At 34.6% G+C, this 23009-nt stretch overlaps 1 protein-coding gene across 1 annotated transcript in view; it reads left to right on the top strand.

The window, feature by feature from the left end:
• Nucleotides 1-23009, top strand: part of LOC150100523 (uncharacterized) — a 194435-nt gene that overhangs the window by 106822 nt on the left and 64604 nt on the right. Inside the window, exon 9 of the mRNA XM_090402683.1 lies at nucleotides 12799-18215. Within this exon, the coding sequence (XP_090258809.1) occupies nucleotides 12799-18215 (5417 nt within the window). The remainder of the gene's footprint in view (nucleotides 1-12798; nucleotides 18216-23009) is intronic.

Genomic DNA, 23009 nt, shown 5'->3' with positions numbered 1-23009 from the left:
CAATAAAAAGACAAAGACAATGAAAATAGGCAGAAACATTGAAAATGTCAACTGTGCTGTGAATGGAGAACCTGTGGAACAAGTAAAACATTTCAGCTACTTAGGCACAATTTTTACTGAAGATGGTAAACTAAATATAGAAATAGACAACAGAATCAGCAAAGCTGGTATCGTGGGAAGTCAATTGAATAAATTCATATGGAATAAGAGAGAAATTAGTCGGAACACTAAATTAGCTGTATACAAGACTGTGTTCAAATCAATTTTAACTAATGGATCTGAGAGCTGGGTCAGAAGTAAAACACTTGACCAAAGACTAGAGACCGCAGATATGAGAGTCCTGAGAAAGATTAGAGGCGTGAACAGATGGCATCAATGGCAATATCATATTAAAAATGAGGATATTAGGAAAGAACTTGACATTGTCAGCATCCAAGAATGCGTTAGCAGAGCTAATCTCAGATGGTATGGTCACTTAAATAGAATGGGAGAGGAAAGATTAGCAAAACAAGTGTTCTCTGCCAGGTTGGCAGGAAAACGACCCAGAGGAAGACCAAGATATAGGTGGATTGATACGGTACAAAGTGCCTTAGACGATAGAAATATAAGATCTGATAATGTTGGAGTCTTGACAAGTAACAGACTGATTTGGAGGAAAATTGTAGATAGGAAGTTAGTAATGATGTAATTTTTTCATGTAGTACTGTCCTATCCTGTACACCCCTTGAGGGTACATGGCAGGAATTTGATGATGATGATGATGATGATGATGATGATGATGATAATTTTACTACAGTTATAAAAAAAATAATCTCTAGTAGAAATCAACAAAAATATCACAAAAAATATAAAAATGCAGCAAATAATTGCAGGAAACAAAATAAAAATAAAATAAATAATAAAAAAACCTTCCTCATTCACTTTATCAACATTTAGAGAAGCCATACAAATCTCAATGACTGATGTGCCTGGTGATTATAAAATAACGTCAAGTGTTCAGAGCCCTCTAGCGAATAATGTATTGGACGAAACACACCAATATTTGGTAGACGTACACAGTGGAACATGGGGATTCGATTTAACAAAAAAAAAGTACCAAAAGTCGCCAACAGGGGAAATTTTGGAGCTGTTTACTGAGTAAAATGCATTAATTTGCATTATCGCGTTTCTTGTGAGCGATCATGCAATAAAAGGAAAGCCTACGAGATTTCTTATTATTCGTAGATGAACTGCTTTTCGATGCCTCTTACCTTATGTGAGCACGCTTTGTTAGTCAAACTCTATTATCAGCGGAATAACAATGCCAGTGCTTGTCTTCGTGATTTTCGGCGCATGAAAAATTTACAAAAAGGACCGATTAGCATAACAAACTTACGAAAACTGATTCGGCGATTTGAAACTACTGGAACTCTAGCAGTGCAGGTAGGCAGGGGACGCAAACCAATCAATCACCAACAAGTTGGAACTGCTATTGTGGAACAGGAGATGACAAATGTGCAGGGTACCAGCAGTGCACGAGCAATATCCCGACAAATGGATATCACATACACAACGGTGTGGAAAATCCTACATCAGATGTTGAAGTTTTATCCCTATAAAATCAGTCGTGTTCAAGATTTGCGACCACACGAATCGACTTATCTTTGAGATTCTTAGTGCGCATGGAAGTGGATGATGCATGGCCGTGGCAGATTTTATGGAGTGACAAAGCGCTTTTATTTGAATGGCGATATTAACACACACAACTGTCGCATTTGGGCTGCAACTAATCCGCACGTGTGTCTGCAGATGCCTGTCTACTCGCCCAAAGTCACAGTGTGGTGCTGATTTACAGCATCTTTTATCATCAGTCCACGAGGAAAATTGCCAAAATGGACCAGTGACCAGTGACCGTCAATGCTAACAGGTATGCCAATGTGCTACAGAACTTTGTGGTTCCACAACTGCAGCAAAGAGGATGTCTCGATTCGACCATCTTCATGCAGGATGGTGCACCACCCCACATCGGACTTCAGGTACAGCGCGTTTTGCGACAACATTTCTCTGAGAGAAGAATCATTAGTTAGTCGTGCATTTCCCACGCCATGGCCACCGAGATCGCCTGATCTCAATCCTTGTGACTTTTGGCTGTGGGGATTTCTTAAAAGCATTGTGTATCAAGGACATGTACCCAATATTCCAACTTTGAAAGATCGAATAACGTTACACGTGAGACAAATCAATTCCAATATGCTGCAAGCCACTGTGGTAAATGTCGTGCACCTTATGCAGTTCTTGGAACATCAGAATAGTGATCATATTGAACCTGATTTGTAATTAACAATAAACGTCATGAAATTGATGTGTGCTGTCTCATTTGCCATTTAGTCATTCATTAGTCACAACTACTAAAATTAATTTGGCAGTGCCAAAATTTACCTGGTTGGCGACTTTTGGTACTTTTTTTTTTTTTTTTCGTTAAATCGAATCCCCATGTTCCACTGTGTATGTCTACCGAATATTGGCGTGTTTTGTCCAATACATTACTCGCTAGAGGGCTCTGAACACGACGTTATTTTATAATCACCCGGTACATCACTTCTGAACAAGAATCAAAACATGATATATTATTCCTTAACAAATTTCAACTGGCATTCTTTAGAACTACTTTATGCTTGGTGCTTTCCATAAGTACACATACTTTTGTCAGGTACCTCAAGTAGATTTTTCTACTTAAGTTAGAAAAATCTGTCAAACTTCAAGCATTTCTGGCATCTTTATATTTGAATATTTTTTTAAATGCTCAAATATGGAGTTGTAAAAGTTTTATAGTTGCTGCATTGCATTATCCTGAACTCGTTGTGAGAAGGTTGAATACCTGGTGATTGGAGTAGAGCTCCCATACTACCCAACTGTAAAAAAAAAAAAAAAAAAAAAAAAAAAAGGAAATAAAACAATGTGAGAACTATTATACAGGCATTTTGTTACTTGAGTGTTCCAGGTAAAATTCATTCAAGCTTACTTAAGAAGAGGCTAAGAAAAATATGGAAAGGAAATTTGGAGAAGAATAAGTTTAACTCAGGCCAAACAGAGATGGTTAGAAGCATATTTTCACTTTAAGCCAAACTGTTGAGAAACCACAAGGATATGTAGTTAATCTTTAAGGCAGCAATTTGAATTGAACAGATACAAGAATGGTCTGATGTAAAATCAAGTATATGAAAAGGTTGCACACTATCTCCACTGTTATATGGATCACTTTATGAAAGTGACATTAGGCCTGATATCGAAATTGGAGATGTTAATCTCAGCTCATTACTTTAAATCCTGTACAAGTCTGCTGGATATTATAACTAAACTGGATAACTGTTGTAACAAATTTAGTATGAAAGCCAGTAATAAAAAAAAGCCTCTGAAAATAGGAATGCTGAAAACATATGCTGCATCCTGAATGGAGAACCTGCAGAACAAGTAAATAATTCACCTATTAAGGCATAATTTTTAATAAAAATGGCAAATTAAATGTAGAAATATACAACAATAAACAAAGCTGGTATGGTGGGGGAGCTAGTTGAAAATTTTTATATGGAATAACAGAGAAACATGACCAATTTTGTTATGGATTTGAGAGCTGGGTTAGAAATAAAGCACTTGATCAAAGACTGGAGACCACAGATTATGAGAGTTTTGAGATATGTTAGGTAAGTGAACAAGATAGCATCAATGGCAGAATCATTAAAAATGAGGATATTAGGAAGGAGTTTGATTTTGTTAGCATTCAGCAATGTGTGTGTGTGAGGAGATAATCAAAGGTGGTACAGTCACTTAAGCAGAATGGGAAAAGAAAGGTGTCTGGTATCCTGACAACAAAACAGTTGTTTTGGCCAGGATACCGGAAAGAAGACCCAGTGGAAGACCAAGATTGAGATGGATTGATATAGTAAGATCGAAATATAAGATTTGACAATATTGAAGTCCTGACAGATAACAGATTAATCTGGAGTAAAATTGTTGGTTGATAGTAATGATGTAAATTTTTCTTGTAGTGCTACATAATATCCTGAACATTATTTTGTTGTTGTTTTCATATTGTCTTGCATATGCTGTAGCAGTTCTGCAGAAAAATGGTTTGATTGAGAATTAACATAATGATATACCATATCGTAATGTAAAAGCCATGACAATATGAGTTTGATGAAATAGTAGAGAATAATGGAAGAGCTACTAAAAAACCTAGTTGAAGGGTAAGAACAAAATGTCTTAATTTCTCTTTAGAAACTGACTGCCATGTTAATGTGAAAATAAGTCAAAATGTCTGTCTGTTATCAACCATTTCTGATCTATCCAGATGAACAGCATCTTAATCACAACTAATAGTAAATGTGGTATATCAACATTTGCAAATACTCAGGTTTTGTCTCAATAATTTCAGCAACATTACATATATTGACTGGCAATTTATCTGCTTAGCAGATTAAAGTTTCACTAATTTAAATTGTCATCTAATTAATTTGATTTCAGCCAAGTCAGATCTGTGACAGGTCATCAAGCTTAACATATAAGGGGGAAGAGTGATAAGATCAACATTTGTCTGACCTTCAAAACATCTCTTCAATTAACTGAACTTTGCATATCAACCCACTTCTGGTAGAGCCAGGTAATTGTACTTCAATTGCATGTACCTCCCTCGATTGGACTCCCTGAAAGTGTCATGTAATAATAATTATCAGAGCAGCAAATTGCCTTCCAAATGTGGTTGGATAAAAGGTAAATTACTGTAATTATAATTTTTTTCCAATTAAAGAAAAAAGTCATATTAAACTCGAGTAGCTATACAAGCTTGTCCAGAGCAGACTTTTACAAGCATCCATGCTCATGATGGGATTCAAGCCTACAAGCTAATGGGTGGAGAGCAGGTATGTTATCCACTTGACCAGTCAGGCTGACATCAATTTTTGGGTATTTATTTGAATATATATATAGATCTATATCATCAAATTGCTGATATTATTTGGGATACCATGAGCGTACTACATGATAAAGTTCACATTATTACTAGCTTCCTATCAACAATTTTCTTACAAATAGATCTTTTATTTGTCAGGATTCAAATATCAGATCTTTCAGTTTTCTAAGTCACTTAATTACAGTGGTGCCTCACAATTCAACAGTTGAATTTCGTGGGCATGCACGTGCATGGAATTGTGCGATGTTATTTATAATTTCTTGTTGGGCTGCGTTGGTGTTTGCTTGTGTTATTTGTGCTAATTTTCAATTCTGCATTTTTCAGAAAATAAAATTTTGTGCATTGCAGTTATTATTTTGTTGAGTGAAATTTAAGAATGGGTCCAAAGAGAAGTGAACAGAGAAATAATTCAGGAAAGAAGCACACTTGGTTTAGCATAGAGGAGAAGAAGAAGAAAGAAATTGTAGATAAAGTGCAGAAAGGTAGAACAATTACAGATGTAGCTCAAGAGTATGGTGTTCCTAGGTCAACTGTGGCAACTTTTTGGCAACAGAGAGAGAGAGAGAGAGAGAGAAGATTATGGGTGCTACGGTGTCTGCTGGTGCAATGAAGATTTCTGACAAGAATCGATCTCCAATCAATGAAGGGATGGAAAAGCAGCTTATCACCTGAATTAGAGAAAGACAGATCAAGGGAGATCCAATAACTCAGGCAATGATCTGTGAGAAGGCTAGGTTAATTTTTGAAGAATTGCAGAAGAAAATTCTAGGTTGTATCTCAGATCAAACTGAGGAATTCAAAGCAAGTTGAGGCTGGTTTCACAGATTCCAAGGTAGAACAAGCATCCATAGTGTTCTCAGACAGGTGGGAAGCTGCTAGTGCAGATAAAGAGGCTGCAGAAGTTTGTGAAAAAATTTGAAGATTTAATCAGGAAGGAAGGCTACCTGCTACAACAAATTTTTAATGGGAATGAAACTGGGTTATTTTGGAAGCGCTTGCCAAATCGAACTTACATCATGCAAGAAGAAGTGAAGCTCCCAGGACATAAGCTTATGAAAGATAGGCTTACCTTGTTATTAGCAGCAAATGCAAGCAGAGACTTTAAAGTAAAGCCACTTCTGATCTGCCACTCAGAAAATTCTCGGTGCTTTGGGAAGAAAATCATTAAGTCCAAACTGCCAGTGATGTGAAAATCCAGTGCAAAAGCCTGGGTAGACCAGTAAGTTTTCAAAGATTGAATTTTTGAGGTGTTTGCCCCAAGCGTAAAGAAGTTCCTCACTGACAACAATTTGCCTTTGAAAGCACTGCTGATCCCTAACAATGCTGGTGCCTACCCTCAAGACTTAGAGAACATTCTTGAAATTGACTTTGACTTCATCAACGTCCATTTCTTGCCTGCAAACACGACATCACCGATCCAACCCATGGATTAAGAAGTGATTGTGTGTTTTAAAAAACTTTACACCAAGGCTTTGTTCTCACGGTTTTTCAATGTGACTCACTCTTCTGACAAGACACTAAAGGACTTCTGGAAGACAGAGTTCAACATTCTCCATGCCATTTTGTTTATTAAAACTGCCTGGGATGGAGTGACACAGAGAACCCTTTTCGCATTGTGGAAGAAACTCATTCCTAATTTTTTTTAGGGTGACAGTAGTGCAGACCAAGCAGCTGGAGAATCAGAAGCAGCTGCATCCATGCGAGAGATCATTTCGATGGCAGAGAATCTCAACATAGACGAGGTCAATGAGGCTGATGTAGAAGAGCTTGTGGAGGATCACGATGACAAACTGACCATGGAAGAACTCGGAGCGCTCAGCAAACAAAGAAGAAAGAAAGAGGAATTTCACCTGAAGAATTGGATTGCAAGGAAAAAGGGCCAATGCCAACAACTGCCAATTAAGAAGTTTTATTCCACTGGGAGAAGGTGCAGTCTGTTTGTTTGGAATGGTATCCCAGCACTGCTGATGTGAGTAGAATGACAGACCTGTTCAACAACATCATCGTGCATCACTTCAAAACCATCTTGAAAAAGAGAGAGAGAGTCCACCCTTGATCAGTTGCTCATCCCTGTTCAAGCAAAGAGGAGATGAGAAGAGGTATAACAGGATAAAGAAGACTCCCTTCCACATCTAAGGAATTATGTAATTCCTTAGATGTTGGGAGTCTTCTTTATGTAATTTAGTGTGTTATACAATAGTAAAATACATAAAGTAAATAATGTGGTGTATTTCTCTCCCACTCCCCCGTTAGGGAGAGTGGGATGGGGTTCCGAATTAATCTATTATCCATAGACTTATATAGGAAATATTGTCCCACAATTCGACATTAGTTTGCCGACGGATTAGTGTCAAATTGTGAGGCACCACTGTACATTAATCCACTTAATCTTCATAGCTTTCTTTATACAATCTTTCTAATAAAAATCAATCCTCTATATTTGAATCCTGTTTCAAGTAGATATGGCTTGACTCATCAGAATCATGGAGTTGATGTAATCCTGATATTCTTTATTGGGAACAGATTTTCCCTGTCTGCCCATAATAAAAGAGACTATATGAGCAAGGAATTCTGTAAGTCATATATAAGAAAAAGTGGAGAATGTTTATTCTTAGAACAGTACAAGAATGAATTTAGTTTGCAAATCTGGTGGAAGGAAACTTGAAAGTTAATCTGGCATCATCTGGTGAGCTTCTCAGACACATCTTTTAAATAAGGAATAGAATGATGACTAAAATGAATTACTTCGGTGATAATGTTGAGTTTGTAGCCATTAAAGATGAAAGTGGCTCTAATAAAAGACAGTTTTGATTTCAGAGGAGAAGCAGTGGAGCATTAGGAGTGTGTATTATGCATAAAGGTGGTGATATCCAAATTCTGAGATGGGTGATGATGATGATGGAAGATATCGTTGTATCTCCCTGTATGTGTTTACTTGTATGCTGAAACTTTTAGGTTATGTTTGGATGAGAACATCCAGGAATTGAAGCTAATTAGTGTCTTCTAATTCAAGAGTAAATTCTGTCCTCAAATGGGCTGAATTAATTTTCTGAAGGAAAATATGTAGCTCAGATAGAGAAGAGTTCCAGCCTGGGAAAATGTTGTCAACAAGTCAAAGCCGTATGGGAAGGTTTGGGATTGGTGGCAGTTTTATGATAACTACTACACTGAACGTTTAGAACAATGTTTCACACAGTAGTAGTTAACGTAGGAGAGATAGGCAGACTCATTGTAGTACTTTCAATTTGTTGTAAAATTCATTTTGGCAGGTAAAGTATCCCATGTTTATAGTGAAATCAAATAATTCTAATATATCTGGAGGGAACTCATTGTATAATAACTCTTAAGTTATCTGTAAAAGAGATTTGTCAAGAATGAAACTCATCAAAAGATCTGTTGGTAGTTATATATGTCTAGAAACTTGTTCATAAAATCTGAGTTTTTAACAAATGATAGAGAATTTTTACTAAATTGAGAAAGAACTTTCAGTAGGTGTTTTGAAGTTTGTATGTTAAAACTGCCAATAGAATCTACAATAGGTCTTAAAGGATATTGAATGTTTTTCTCTTGGTTATACTATAAATTAAAGATGACGAGAAATTTTATTCTTGGTTTTATCTTTTATTCAAGTGTAAACAAAGTTTGCACATGAAGTCACTTCACGTGTGGGCTACTTATACATAGAGGCTAATGACTCAACATCAGTTGCCTTAGTATCTCGCAGTGCAACACACATATCCTAACCGACATGTATAATGCTATGCATTATGGGAAGGTCCACTACCCAGACTGGTTTCGACTTTTATTGAAGTCTCATTAGTGGAGCCAGACCCAGTAGTGATATATGGGAAGGTCCACTACCCAGACTGGTTTAGACTTATTGAAGTCTCTTTAGTGGAGCCAGACCCAGTAGTGATACCAAAGTTGAAGTAATGCAGAAGTCATATTTCCATATATAACTAGTCAAAAGGTGTCGCACCTTATTACTAAAATACTCTGGATTAGAGATAGATTTTGAAAGTTTTTCACTTGGTTATAATATAAATTAAATATGCCAAGAAGTTATGGACCAAGAATATAATTTCTCATTCTTGACTTTACTGTAAGTCGTGAACGAAAAGGTTTGCCACAGTAAGAAGATTATTGAAGATATTGAGGTGGAGGAGGGGGAGTGAATTAATCCCCAAAATTGCAAAGTTAAAGTAAATTATCAGAGAGATGGCACGGGAATTACAGAAAGTTGAGAGGTGTCTAAACGAACATAAGGAGGAATAAGAAAATTAAGCAGCAAAATAAGAAACAATGAAGCATGGAATCGGGTAAGTCAGTAAGTAACATTGTTTGTAAAAAGAAGGATGTTATTTGGCATGGTGACTCTATCATAAAACATGCTGTTGATGAGCACATTATAACTTCAAGTTTTCCCAGAGCAAAAATTAAAAATATAATGCAAGCAATTCAAAAACAGAAAAGAAAAGTAAACAAGATCATAATTGTAGTAGGTACTAATGACTTTACTAGAAATTAGTTTGCTATGAGAGAGGATATGAAAGGGTTGTTGAAAGAGGCGAGAGTGAAGACTGAGAAAGTGAAAATAAGTGTGTTACTTCGATATGATAAAAATGAATTAAGAAGAAGGGCTACGGTGGCAAACGATTAAATTCATAGGCTATATAGAAGGAATAGTTAATGAATGAGAGTTTTTGGATGTGTGGAGTGAGTTTCAGGGAAGATTGGATTTGTATAAGAGGGACAGCTTACACCTGAATGTGTTTGGTATCAGTAGTCTTAAAAAAACTAATAACTGGTATGAGACCTAACACAGAGAATCAGGGAAACTAAATTATAATGGGAGGAATGGTGAGAATATGAGTGTAAGAGTGACAATGTTATATAATTGTGCTAATGGGCATTATCATAAAAATGATTATGAGGAGAGAACAATTTTGACTTTGTCCGGTTCAAACCAATCAAATGTGTGCAAAGATGTCTACATGTATAAGGTACTAGATAAGAATAGAGATCTGCAAGTTTTCCAACTCTGTCATGTGGACTGAAGACAAAGGTATACAAAAGAGCAATTTGGTAGATCATTATGTCTGTACACGAATGCTAGGAGTATCAGAAACAAAGGAGTAGTGTTTATTGCCTTGTTTAATATATTGGGACCATACTGTAGGCATTAGTGAGACCTGGCTATCAGAATCAGACATACTAACTGGCATTGAGTGTAAAGGACACAGTGTTTTTAGGAAGGATAGACAGGATAGAAGAGGAGGGGGGGGTGCTGCTAACGATATCAGATGGCTTGAATATAGTTAGTTTTGAGACCTATGACTGTAATAACAGTATTTCATGTCGCAGTGAGTTTGAAGCCATCTGGCATGAGGCAGAATCTAACAAGATCAATTACATAGTGTGGTGTTGTTACAGATCTGGTGCATTGGTTGGTGGTAATGAAGAAATGCATCACCAAATGGAATAGATGGGCACGAAAAGAGTAATCATAATGGGAGACTTTAATTATCCAAATATTGATTGAGTAGCAGTAAAATCTCATGGGAAGAATGAAAATGAGTTTAAAGAGCTGTTGCGAGACAACTTCTCAAGCAGCATGAAACAGAAGGAACTTGAGGTAAAAGAGTGTTAGATTTGATTATAGTGTCAGAGGGCGCTTCAGTTAAAGATGTAACTATTCTATCTTTGGTTGGTGACTAAGTTTTATGAATGTTTCATTCAGAAAAGGTTCATGCATGCTCAACTACAAAGCAGGCAATTATGTCCAACTGAAGAGTATACTGGGTTCATTGGAATGAGATGGGTTGCTGGATGGGACAAATATCGACAGTGCATGGGAAGCGTTTAAAAAATACTTAAATGATGCAATATCAGAATGTATCCTGAGAGTTCAGAGAATAAATAGGGTAAGGAGTCAGATGGATGTGTAATCTTATTAAGCAAGATATTCATAGGAAAAGAATGTTGTGGAGGGAATACCATGTGCATTATGATGACGTCTGTTACAAAAATTATAAGCAGCAGGAGCTAGAAGAGTCACAACTATTGTATGGAAAGCTACGTCTGATTATGAAAAGAAACTGGCTCTGCAAGCTAAAGACAACCCACCCACAAGATTCTGTCGATATGCTGCAAGTAAAAGAAAGAATAACTCTCTAGATGCAGAAGAGGTTGTTCAACTAATGAATGTGCCTATTTTGTTAAACGCTATCAACCTGGTGTATGCAACACCTCTTCACTGGATGAAGAAACTAGTATACGAGGAAGAGGTATTAGAGCTGTTGCACACTGAATAAGAATTCAGCAATAGGAACTAATGAGATATCAGCACAGGTGCTAAAACAGCATTCAACTGAACTGGCTGTTTGTTGACCAGGCTATATAATGAGTCTCAGAACATGGAATATACTGCAGGAATGGAAAGAATTCATGGTAATTCTATTGGACAAGGGTGGTGCAAAGACTTATGTATCCAACTATCGACCAATTGGTATCTCAAGAGTGGTGGTGAAGATTTTGGAAAAATTGCTTAGGACTTGCATTCAGAAATGGTTGACAGATCTCTACTTTGCAATGAACAGCATGGATTTACTAAGGAAAGATCATGTTTTAGCAACTTGCTCACATTCTATAATAATGTTACCATTGAACTAGACAAGGGGGAATGGATACACCATGATACTTTTGGATTTTGCTAAGGCTTTTGACAGAATTCAGCATGGTAGACTGTTGCATAAATTGGAGAATATGGGTTTGGATTATAAAATATTAGCACGGATAAGAGGATGTCTGACTGACAGATATCAAATAGCGGTATATGGGGATGTGAGTTTGCAAGATTTAAGGTAACCAGTGGTGTACCACAAGGCTCGGTGCTTGTTCCACTGTTATTCAATCTGTACATTAATGATATTGGCAAGGATTTAACAGGTGACATATAACAACTATTTGTTGATGATGCGAAGATAGGTAGGGTAATCAGGAATGCTACTGATATATGCAGTACTTGCAGAATGATTTGAATAGGCTGGAATTGTAGGCATGAGAAAATGGCTGTCAGTAAATGTCAAGTAATGTACTTTGGAGTGATTAGATCTCCTATGTCATTAGTATAGTATATTATATTGGTGGGATTATGCTAGAAGAAACTAATCAGGCTAAGTATCTCTGAATGTTAGTAGATAAGGAGTTTAAGTTCAGGGGCTACATAGCAAAAGATTGCAAATATAACTCAAAAGATAATTGCAATGCTGAAACCAATGTTCACATGTAAAGATAGGCAAGACATGTTGCCTCTGTATAAGGCCTTGATAAGACTTTAATTGGACTATTATGCATAGCTCTGGTTTCTGTTGTGATTCTGATACAGTAGAGAATGCAAAGGGCAGTTTAAAAATGATATCAGGATAGTGGAATACAGATCATGAAGGCAGATTGAGAATTTGTGGACTGCAGACACTAGCAAACAGGAAAAAGAGGTGTGATATGATTGAGACTCACAAACTTCTGAAAGATCATACAGGATTTCAGTTGATGGAATTTTTCATTTTATGGAGGATGGGGAAAGGACAAGAGGGCATCTTTGAAAGCTGAGAGAATGCTGCTAAGAAGGGAGTGAGGGCTAGATTTTTCTCTCTTAGAGTGGTGTGTAATTGGAATGAATTGCCATTGGATGTTGTGTGTGCAAGCAGTATGAATGAATTCAAGAATAAGTATGATAGCCAATGCATGTATTATGTGGTCTCCCTCGATGAATCCCTGGAGGTCTCTCTTAATATTAATAATAATTTGTTATCTGTTAATAGATATTAATTTTATTTTATTTTATTTTTTAGTTTAGTTCCTGTTCTGAAACTTAAAAGTGATAAACACAGAGGTGGTACCAGCAACTCCCATATACTGCAACATGAAAGCAGAGTAGAAAAAAATGTTTTATTACATTATAATACCAGATTAAACTCATCCTGTATTCCAAGAAATATACAAAAAGATAATACAAATAATGGAAAGAATTTTAAAGGAAAAAGTTCAGCCATCTCATTAAAGACAGCCTCTTATGGAATTAAAGAAATTAATGATAGCCATCATTTTGGAATAAAATCCAACATTTTACCACCTTCAACAAGTTTGTCACATAAATCAGATCTAGTTCATCGTCATCTTCAAGTGAAATCTGAAATTTCACCTGAAATAAAAATTCAGGATAGCAGTTTAGATATAAATAAAGTTCAGGTAGATAAAATTTTAAGTGAAATAGATTCAGGTGAATGTGGCACCAGTAAATTAAGTATTGACATCCAACAGGATGTAAACACAAATATGGTTGTGCATCCACGTGTTGCACTTTCCATTTTAAAATGCACAAATAAAAAAGATTATTCAAGGACAAATATTAATAGTGATGAAAGCAAGATTAAATCAAAAAATTCTGATTATGGAGCTAGCTTCCCAGATAGCGTGGATTTGCTTAAGAAAAATATTGTAAAACTGGAAGATATAAATCTTTCGGATCATTTTGGGGAATGCATTTTTGATCAAAAAGAAAATAGTATTAAAGAAGTCAGTAACAGTTGCAACTTAAAGTATGAATGCATTACTAAAGAATGTAATTCTAAAACAATCCTGGCACAGCCTTTATCTACAGAAAATACAATTGATACCAACCAAATATCAGAAGAAAGATTATTCAAAGGAAGAGATTCTGCACCTCATGTGATTTCTGATTCTAATGAAATAAACTCTGAAAAAGATCCTTACAGGTTTATAGCTAGCCAGAAAACTCCAAGTAAAACCAAGGTAAAAAGGAAAACAAGGTGCTATAAAAGAAGAAAACACAAATTATGTGAAAATACATGGATAAAGAAAATAAGCAATATCTGTAAGTTGAAAAAAAAGGCCAGTAGAATTTTGATAAAATCTCCTGGCAAGGATACCACAATTGCTAAGGTGGTTGATCAGAGTGTAAATTTAAAAAGAATACTCTCTGATAAGTCTTTAAATGAAAATATAGAACCTATAAATATTTCACGTACTGAAGGTCACGAGAATGTAAACACATTAATTGCACAACCAGATGCTAAAATGGTGAAAGCATTTGAAGAAGAAACTGAAGATTTTGATGATTTTTTGTTCATAACTCCAGCACTTGATGAAAATATACTTGAGATGAAGAAAAGAAAATCAGTCAATAAAAATTCTGTTGGTAACTATGAAAAAGCCTTACTTTCCAGTCGCACACATAATAAAAGAACTAATAGTAGTAAAAGAAAATTTAGAAAAAGATCAAAGGACTTCTATGAAAATAAAAATTGCTCTGCTACACAAGAACAACTTGAAAAACTAGCTCATGAAATCATCCAAGCAGAAAATTTTGAATTAACAATGCATAAAAATGCATTGTTCGATTATTCACCTACTAGAAATGTAAAAAGTGAATGTACAAAGTTTCTTGATGGGTTGAAAATTGATACTATTATTGAAAATACATCACTAAATGAGAATAATACTCTACTTTCAGTTGCTATGAATGAAGATACAGAGACTGAAAATGCCCAAAAAATGCAAAATAGCACCAGCATTAATTTGAACCATTCACCAAAAAATTTAATTTCCAAAGTAAATGAAAACAATTGTAAAAATGATGGTAAGGATTTTGACTTGGCTGTTACCTCTGACTGGTCTCATACCGAACAGATGATTGAGGATTTTCATGCAAAACAGTTAATTCATTTAAAATTACAGGGAAGTGAAACAGGGCCATTTCAAGACCATTATGAAACAGATAGGATGTCAGTATCATCAGACAGAGAAAATTATATATCACAAAACAAATTGCAAGAGAGACAATCTCACTCCTTAGAAGATAGTACTGTTATCCCATTCAAAGAACCTTGTATAGTTCATATGGAAGATAAACCTACTTTAAAAAGTTATAACACAGTTGATGATGTTATTAAGAATGGGAATAATGATATTGACTATGCAGAAAATCAGATGCCGCCTTTGCTTATAAAGCAAAATGAAATTCATATAAGCACAGATGAAGTAGATTATTTAAATAATCCTGTTAAATCAGAATGTAATGTAAATATATGTCAAGATATAACTTATTCCAGTAAAGCAGAAACCAATCCAAAATCATCTACTGTAAATACACCATGTTTTAAATTGCAGAGTATCAAGGAAGATTCTGGAAATAATATGAAACATTCCTTGAAAAAAAATGTTGACAAATCTGTAAGTATATACCAGTCACCAGGGTTTTCGTCGTCTGTTATACAACATGAAAAAAATGTAGATTCTTTTGGAGATAGTGTACAAATTGTAGTTGCTGACAGTAGTGTTACATGTGCTGTACTGGAATGTGAAAATCAAGAGAAGATACTTATTCCTGATTGCACAGAACAATTAAACTTGAAAGATATTGAGAAATATTTTAAGAAACCCACCAGGAAAACATTTGCCCTTGATGTAGAAACTCAAGAATTAGAAACACTTAGTAATCAGCATGAGAATAATGTTTTAGATATGCTGAATAAGATGTGTGTCACTCTTTCAAATAAAAACAAGCAAAGTGGTGTACATCAGGAACCATCATCTGAAGAGTGGAATTTGGATACACTAGCAAACGGAGAAAAGCTATTAGAAATGGCAGAATGTAATAAGAACATAAATAATAGGGATTGTCTATCTATAAACGAAGCACTCAGACCTGCAGACTATGACAGCAAGGAAACAGCACTCATATTACCTAACTCAAAACCTATATGTGAAAATGAAATTTTAGATAAAATAAATATCACCAGTCAGACAGTAACAGTTAATCCAAATTTTACACAGTCAAATAACATTCACATTAATGAAGATGAAACATTACTCTCTAGAGAAGATAACACCAATATTGAAATAAAAATGACTATGGTGGAATCAGAAGGTCTGCAATCTGAAATTCTTTTAGAGGATAAAGCTGCGACTACTCAACCAGCAAATGGAAGCAGTTTAGTGATAAAAAATGATGGAATTTTAAACAATAACACTGGAGTAATGGAAGTGCAAGAACAGACATTTAAAAGCATGCAAAAAGAAAACAGTGGAAAGAATGTGAAATGTATACATTCGTTACAACAAGATGAGGATATTTTAACAGAAAAGTCTCATTCAAATGATGCCACTCAGTGCTTTATTGATACTACTAATGGAAATGTTAATGAATGTAGAAATAATTCTTTGAGTGGTTTCTCTAAAGAAAGTGAAGTAATAGAGGGATTAACTTTACCTATTGAGAAACTTTTAGGTGCAATTGCTCAGAAGTCTTCAAAATTAACCTTTCATTTACTTTGTCCATGTAACTGTAATGTTCAGATTTCTGTACAAAGGGGTATGAAGAACTTGTCCATAGCAGATGCTTTGAAAACAGATCCACATTTAATAACCACTCATAGATTGGAAACTGTTGATCAAGGAACATTGACTGATTCCCTCCAAAGTTGTTTGTGCTTAGATTCAAAATCATCCTTAAAGGAGATTGCTGTTCAAACATATGAAACAGAACAAAGCAAAAATGCTGTACATAGTATTTGTGAAAGAGAAATACCATTACACCTCAACGAAAAGTCTGAAAATATTTTGATACATGAACATAATGAAATTATAAAAGAATTAAATGAAACTGCAGCTCAACAAAAGATGGTTTTAGAACACCCAAAAAGTGAAAACAATTCAATATCTATTATTCAAACAGTTGATAATGAAACACATAAGAGTACTGAAACTGTTTCAGTAAACTCTCCTTGTAAGTTGAAATCCCAGAATGCAATACATCTTGATAATATAAATCAGTCTTTCAATCTAAATTCTCCAGTGCTGAAATCAGATGCCAAAGTCAAAGGGGCTGAAGATAATGACTGTCAGTTTCAAATAGCAATTGCTGATGATAAGACTGTACAAAGTAAGAAATACTCAATTAATATAATTGCTGATGAGAACACTGGTGATTTTGTGCAAATTAAGAAGTATAAACCAATTCAAAGCAGTGTATTTTCTAATAAAGATTATTTGGAAATAAATGCCGAAACTGACTATGGGAGCTGTGAACATATTCAAAAAAATGAATTTCTTTTGCAGAAAACACAGGTTACACATATCTCAGATAACACCCATAGAGAGCCAGAAATCCAAAATGACTGTGAGCAGTTTAGATCTGAGTGGTTTGTTAATAAAGAAAATTTTTCTCATTTTCATGTGAAAAATTCAAATAGTCAGAATGATAAATCCATTTTAACTGAATTAAAATGCAAAATTCCAGATGTTAGTACAGTCATTGGACCTATTCATCCTCTGTGTAACACTAGTGCCACTGATGGATATTTATCAGAATGTGAAAGTGATACAGAAGATGAGAAATATGCAAATAATTTAGAGAACAAAGTAACTGATGGTGAAGATGGATATACTTCAGAGGAAACAGATCCCCTTTTATACAGAAAAACTGATTTCATACCTGATCATTCTGTGTGTGACACAAATATTGTGGATATAATTCATTCCACTGAAGATGGTGATTCTTCTGATCCTGACATGCTTTTTGCTAGAAGTTTAATTGTGCCTTTGGAACGACTTGATCAGAAAAATGCTTCTTTTACAGAAGCATCTCCATTTAAGAAACAGGCAATAGTAAAAAAAGATTTCAGTCCTAGGGAGGAGAAGAATGTAATTAAACAGTTTACAAGTCGTAAAAGAATTAATTTTGGTAATTCTTCCAGTCCACAGATATGCAGGAACAGAAATTTCTCTTCTTCAAGACATGGTATTCCCACATTGGGATTGAGACTAGAAAATGAATTGCTTGGTTTAACAGACGTGAACAGTTTAGAGAGATCTCAGTATTCTGATGATATTAGCACTTTGAATGAATCAGCCAGAAAGCCACAAAAATCTAAAAAGTTTAAACGCATTCGACAGTTTTCTGAAAGTTCTGATGAACTTGATGAAAATTCACATGATATTCATAATAAAAGTAAATGTTCAAAAGTTGTCATTTATGGGGAAACAGAAGATGCATTTTCAGCAGATCAAGAGTTGAACTTATCTTTGTCAAATGCTGCCAATGCTGAAAGAAATACGTCTTCATCAGTTATTATAATTGAAGATTGTGTGACAACTCAAAATACAGCTTCAAATTCATCCCAGGCTCTCACAAAAGTAGTTGCCAATATAGAAAAGGACCTGAAGTGTGCATATAAAATGGCAAATTGTAAGTGAATTTTTTTTTTTTTTTCCTTAAAGTATCAAGTGATCTAAAAATAAGAAAATATCCTGAATATGCCTAAATGAAAAAAAAAAAAAAGATAATTTTGTTTATGATTGGATTTATATTATTTGCTAAGTTGTTCAACCTTTGTTTGTTGCTCATTTAACATCTCCTTTAAAATGAAGCATTTTTCCGACAGATATATTGTGTTATGCAAATAACTGCAGCTGTGGAATTAGCTTGTATCATCATTATTGTGAGGCATATTTGTATTAAATTAAAATATTTTTTGTAATAAGCAAGGGATTGAACTAATCTGTTATCCACAGTTGAGTTTTAAAAAATTACACTACTCTTGATTAACTTGGATTTGTTTAACATTGCAAATAGTGATTTCATTAACATGCAATTCATGTGCTATAGATTATGAAATCCTATAGCACATATGGGTAATTAGTTGAAAATATTCAACTAAATAAAGAAATAATCAGTCAGCTTTTCTTGAAATAGTTCAATAATATAGTTAATGCAGAACACAAGTGAGGAAAGCTATTCCAGAAGACACAAATACAATTAAGGAACAAAGAGAAAATCACAATAACTCAAAAACTGTATGATGAATTTTTATGCAGTATGATATGAGATGTGAAAGAAACACCCTCTCAAGTAATGTGTTGAGAGGAAAAGGTCAAATTTGGGGGTGGGAGAAAGGCTTTGGATGTGATATGTTTTTATAGGAAAGGTTAGAGGTATTTCAATCTGAGAAGAAAAGTGTGATCTTGTTTAGAAATCTGGATATTATCAAAGATGAGAAGTGAAGAGAGATCTTTCTTATGAGAAATAAGATAGGACTGTCTTTTCAGTGGAGGTTGTCTTTGTCATACTACACTTCTTTCTTGAGCATCCTTTATATATTGGTCAAATCATAATTGATCACCTTTTTCTATCTAAAGATGTCACACGGCCATTTCATTCCTGAAATACGGGAAATTCCTTAATGCCATCTCACCTTCGGCCATACCTATTTCCCTATTATCTCTCGCATCTATATTCATTTCAGTTAATTTCATTCTGGCTTTCATCTTTGTGTAACACATCTCAAAAATAATGTTACATTCTAATTTCTCTCTCAGTAGTCCCAAGCTTTTTGTCTCTATTTAAAAAAATTTTTTGAAAATTGTTCCTCGTTATATCTTCTGTTCTTCATTAATTCATATGACATTTTCTTGCTCCTCTTAATATCTTCCTCCAACTTATGTGTGAATTCACACCATCTTTTTATCCTTTCTCTTTATTTTTATTTGTATAGCTCATTCTTTCATTATAAACAATTCTATCATCATTTGATCTAATCTTTATGAACTTCTTGAAGAGCTTTATTTTTTTTTTATTTAACTGCTTCTTTAATTCTCATTACCAGTATGTTTCTTTTTCATTTCTGCTTCTATGTGTTCTTTCACACACCACTTCTGCTGTTTCTACCTTTATATCTTGGTTTCTCCTATTCTTTATTTATATTATCTGTAATTAACTTATGGGCTTTAGACCAAATCCTAGACTCAAATTCTTGCTTAACCTGTCTCTACTACATCCATTGCTTTCTCCTTTTTTCCTTGCCATATTTATATTATACACACCTTAAAGGTGGCTATAAGGAGTATCTGATTTTCATCTGTGGCAACAGATAGTAAAACTTTTGATATCTATGATTTCCCTAATCTATTCTTTATCAAGAGTGAGATAATCTGTTAGAGACTTTTGCTCACCATCCCAATTATATCCTTAAATTTCTGTGGTTTTGTCTTTTTTCAAGCCAGCTTTTTTCAATTTTGAGATTATTTCTGATACAAAAATCTACTAACCTTGTCCATCATTTCTCTGGTCAAAATAAAATGGCCCTCAATTTTTTCTACTCCTATTTTGTCTTTTCCAACCTGTAGATTAAGATCTGACATGATTACAGTCTTATTTTGAAAAATTCCCTCCAACCCCCTTAAATAATGTGTTTTTCTCCATATTTAGACCTTGTTATGATCATATACCTGGATAAGTGAAATTTGTTTCCTGTTACATTCAAATAAGCCTCATTATCCCATCATAAATTTATCACATTTTATATCATTTCTTTACTGATAATAAAATCCACAACATTTTTTGACTGATCATCAGCTTCATTCCAAAACAAAACATACTTCTAAGTTTCTCTTTCTGAGTTTATTCCATTTTGTCTCAAACCCAAATCATTTAATTTCCTCTTTCATCATAACATCTGCCATCTCTTCACTCTTTACCAGTAAGTGTCAGTATGTTCAGTGTGAAGAGATGGCAGATGTTATGATGAAAGAGGAAATTAAATGATTTGGGTTTGAGAAACAGGGAACTTGGAACAGGCTCAGCAAGCCACCAGTAAATTGATTCACTGGTGACTTGCTGAGCCTGTTCCAAATTTGCCAGAATCCTGTTAGCTAAAACATTCATGGTTCCATTAGGCATCCTCTACTAATTCCACTACTGCTTCACATGTTCTTTTGGTTCAGACATGGAGTTGGACTTTGTGAGACAAGTGGTACATATACTTCTAAGTGTAATGTCCTATATTTAGACAAGAGTGGTTGAGGAAAAGGAAGATGTAGCTATAGTAGTCAACACTAAACATATAAACTTCTTGAATGGCAAAGCAATTTCAAGTAGAGTGATGTGAACAAATTTTAGACATAGTTACATCAATATATTTCCAGAAAGTTCCAGCAAGGAAGAAGTAGAGAACAGGACTTTTTCTTTGACCGTACCATACTATATGTTTAGGTTACTTTAATTATTACTAAGACACTGTACCAAATAAAGAGGTACATAAAGAACATCATAAATAACATGGAGTACTCAAGAAATAAGACAAAAAAATAAAAATAAATAATTATGCAATGATGGTGATATCTGCACACTGTTCCTGATATAAGAATATTCAGGAGATTTGAAATACACAGTGATCACCATTTAGATTTGAGCATGTTAAAATGAATATCATATTAAAAAGAAAAAAAAAATGAAAATTATGAAAAATAATCAAGCCTCAAGTTTTCTAATTTAAACTTGTAAACTCATATATACTAATATTATTGAACTCATATTTGTAGATTTAGGGACTCAAAAACACACACACGTTGAACAGATTATTTTATTAATTACAAATAAAATAAAACTTGACGTTTCGACCTCTATATCGAGGTCATCATTGGAAGAATACAACTGTATACAGAACCAAGCTACATGCTCGTGCTTTCTATATCAATAAACTAAATCTACGTAGTTAATAAATCTTTTTTCTAGCCTGACCTCTAGTGATAGAAAGGAAAAACAAATAAGGAAAGAAATAAAATTATAAAAAAAATAATAAAAAATATATATATATATAAAATAAAAAACAAAAAAAATCTAAAAAAAAAATATATATATATATATATATTATAAATAGATAAATGCAACTACAATAAACTGTTAGTCCTCAAGTATTAATATTCTGGATAGTTACAAAATGATTTCTTTCAGTTGCTATTGAATGTTCTAAACACTTCACCGGGTCACCAGGTTGTCTTCTTGTAGTGGGAATTTTTCTAATGCTAGTTTAGGATGTTATACAGGTTGTAGATGGGTCCTCCACATTCTTGAAATGGTGAGGCCATCATTTTTGTTGAGATTTGGGTTGTGTTTGAGCATTTCACAAACTCTTTAAATTTTCTCTCAAACCATGTTTTGGTGCGGTGTAAAGACTTGGTATTTTTCCAGTCAATTCTATGGTATGTTTGGAGTGCATGGTCAGAAAGGCCTGTTTTACCGAAGTGGAGGTATTTAATGTGTCGTTTGTGTTCGTCTTGTCTGATTGGGATAGTTCGCCCTGTTTCCCCTATGTATGGTATGTTACATGTGCAGTGTATTTTGTATACCCCTGGGTGTGCTAGGTGTGGAAGAGGATCTTTAGAGGAACTGAGTAGGTGTCTTAGCTTATTTGGGGGTTTAAAGGTGGTTTTAATGTTGTATTTGCGAAGTGTTCTGTCTATTTTTTCAGAAATACCTCTAACATAAGGAATGGCAATGGCATTCTTGAAATCTTTTTTGTTCTTACTGGTATCTTTATGGAGGATCTTGTGAATAGTTTTTTTATTGTATCCATTTTTGATAAATGTTTGGTTGATGATTTTGTATTCTTGGTTTAGAGCCTGTTCATTGGAACAAATAGTTAAGGCTCTGTGTTTAAGGGTGCTTATGACACCTAATTTTTGTGCTGGGTGGTGGTAAGAATTTTTGTGTATGTATTGGCCTGTGTGTGTAGGTTTGCGGTAAACTGAGAAGGAGAGACAGCCAGAGGGAAGACGTGTGACAAGTGTGTCTAGGAAAGGAAGAGAGTCGTTTTTTTTTCATTTCAATGGTGAATTGGATACGTTTGTGTTGTTTGTTTAGGTGGCTAAGGAATGTATTTAGAGCTTCGCGGCCGTGGGGCCAAATGGCGAAAATATCGTCGACGTATCTGAGCCAAATTTTGGGCTTAAGACATGCTGTCTCTAGAGCACGTTGCTCAAAGTCTTCCATATAAAAGTTAGCTATTGGGAGAGAAAGTGGTGAGCCCATGGCTGTACCTTCTTTTTGAAGGTAAAAATTGTTTTGCCATACGAAATATCCGGAGCGGAGTACGTGGGCAAAAAGGGCCGTGATCATGTGGAAATATGTTCTGTAGTAGCAAGATCGTGTCATTGATTGGGACATTGGTGAAAAGGGAAGTTATGTCAAAGCTGACTAATAAAT

This window comes from Typopeltis vanoorti, chromosome 13 (assembly GCF_054136105.1).
Source record: "Typopeltis vanoorti isolate ZY-2024b chromosome 13, IOZ_Tvanoo_1.0, whole genome shotgun sequence".
In the NCBI taxonomy this organism is placed as follows: domain Eukaryota; kingdom Metazoa; phylum Arthropoda; class Arachnida; order Uropygi; family Thelyphonidae; genus Typopeltis; species Typopeltis vanoorti.
Note: the sequence above shows the minus strand (reverse complement) of the source record. Positions and strands in the feature narration are given on the sequence as shown.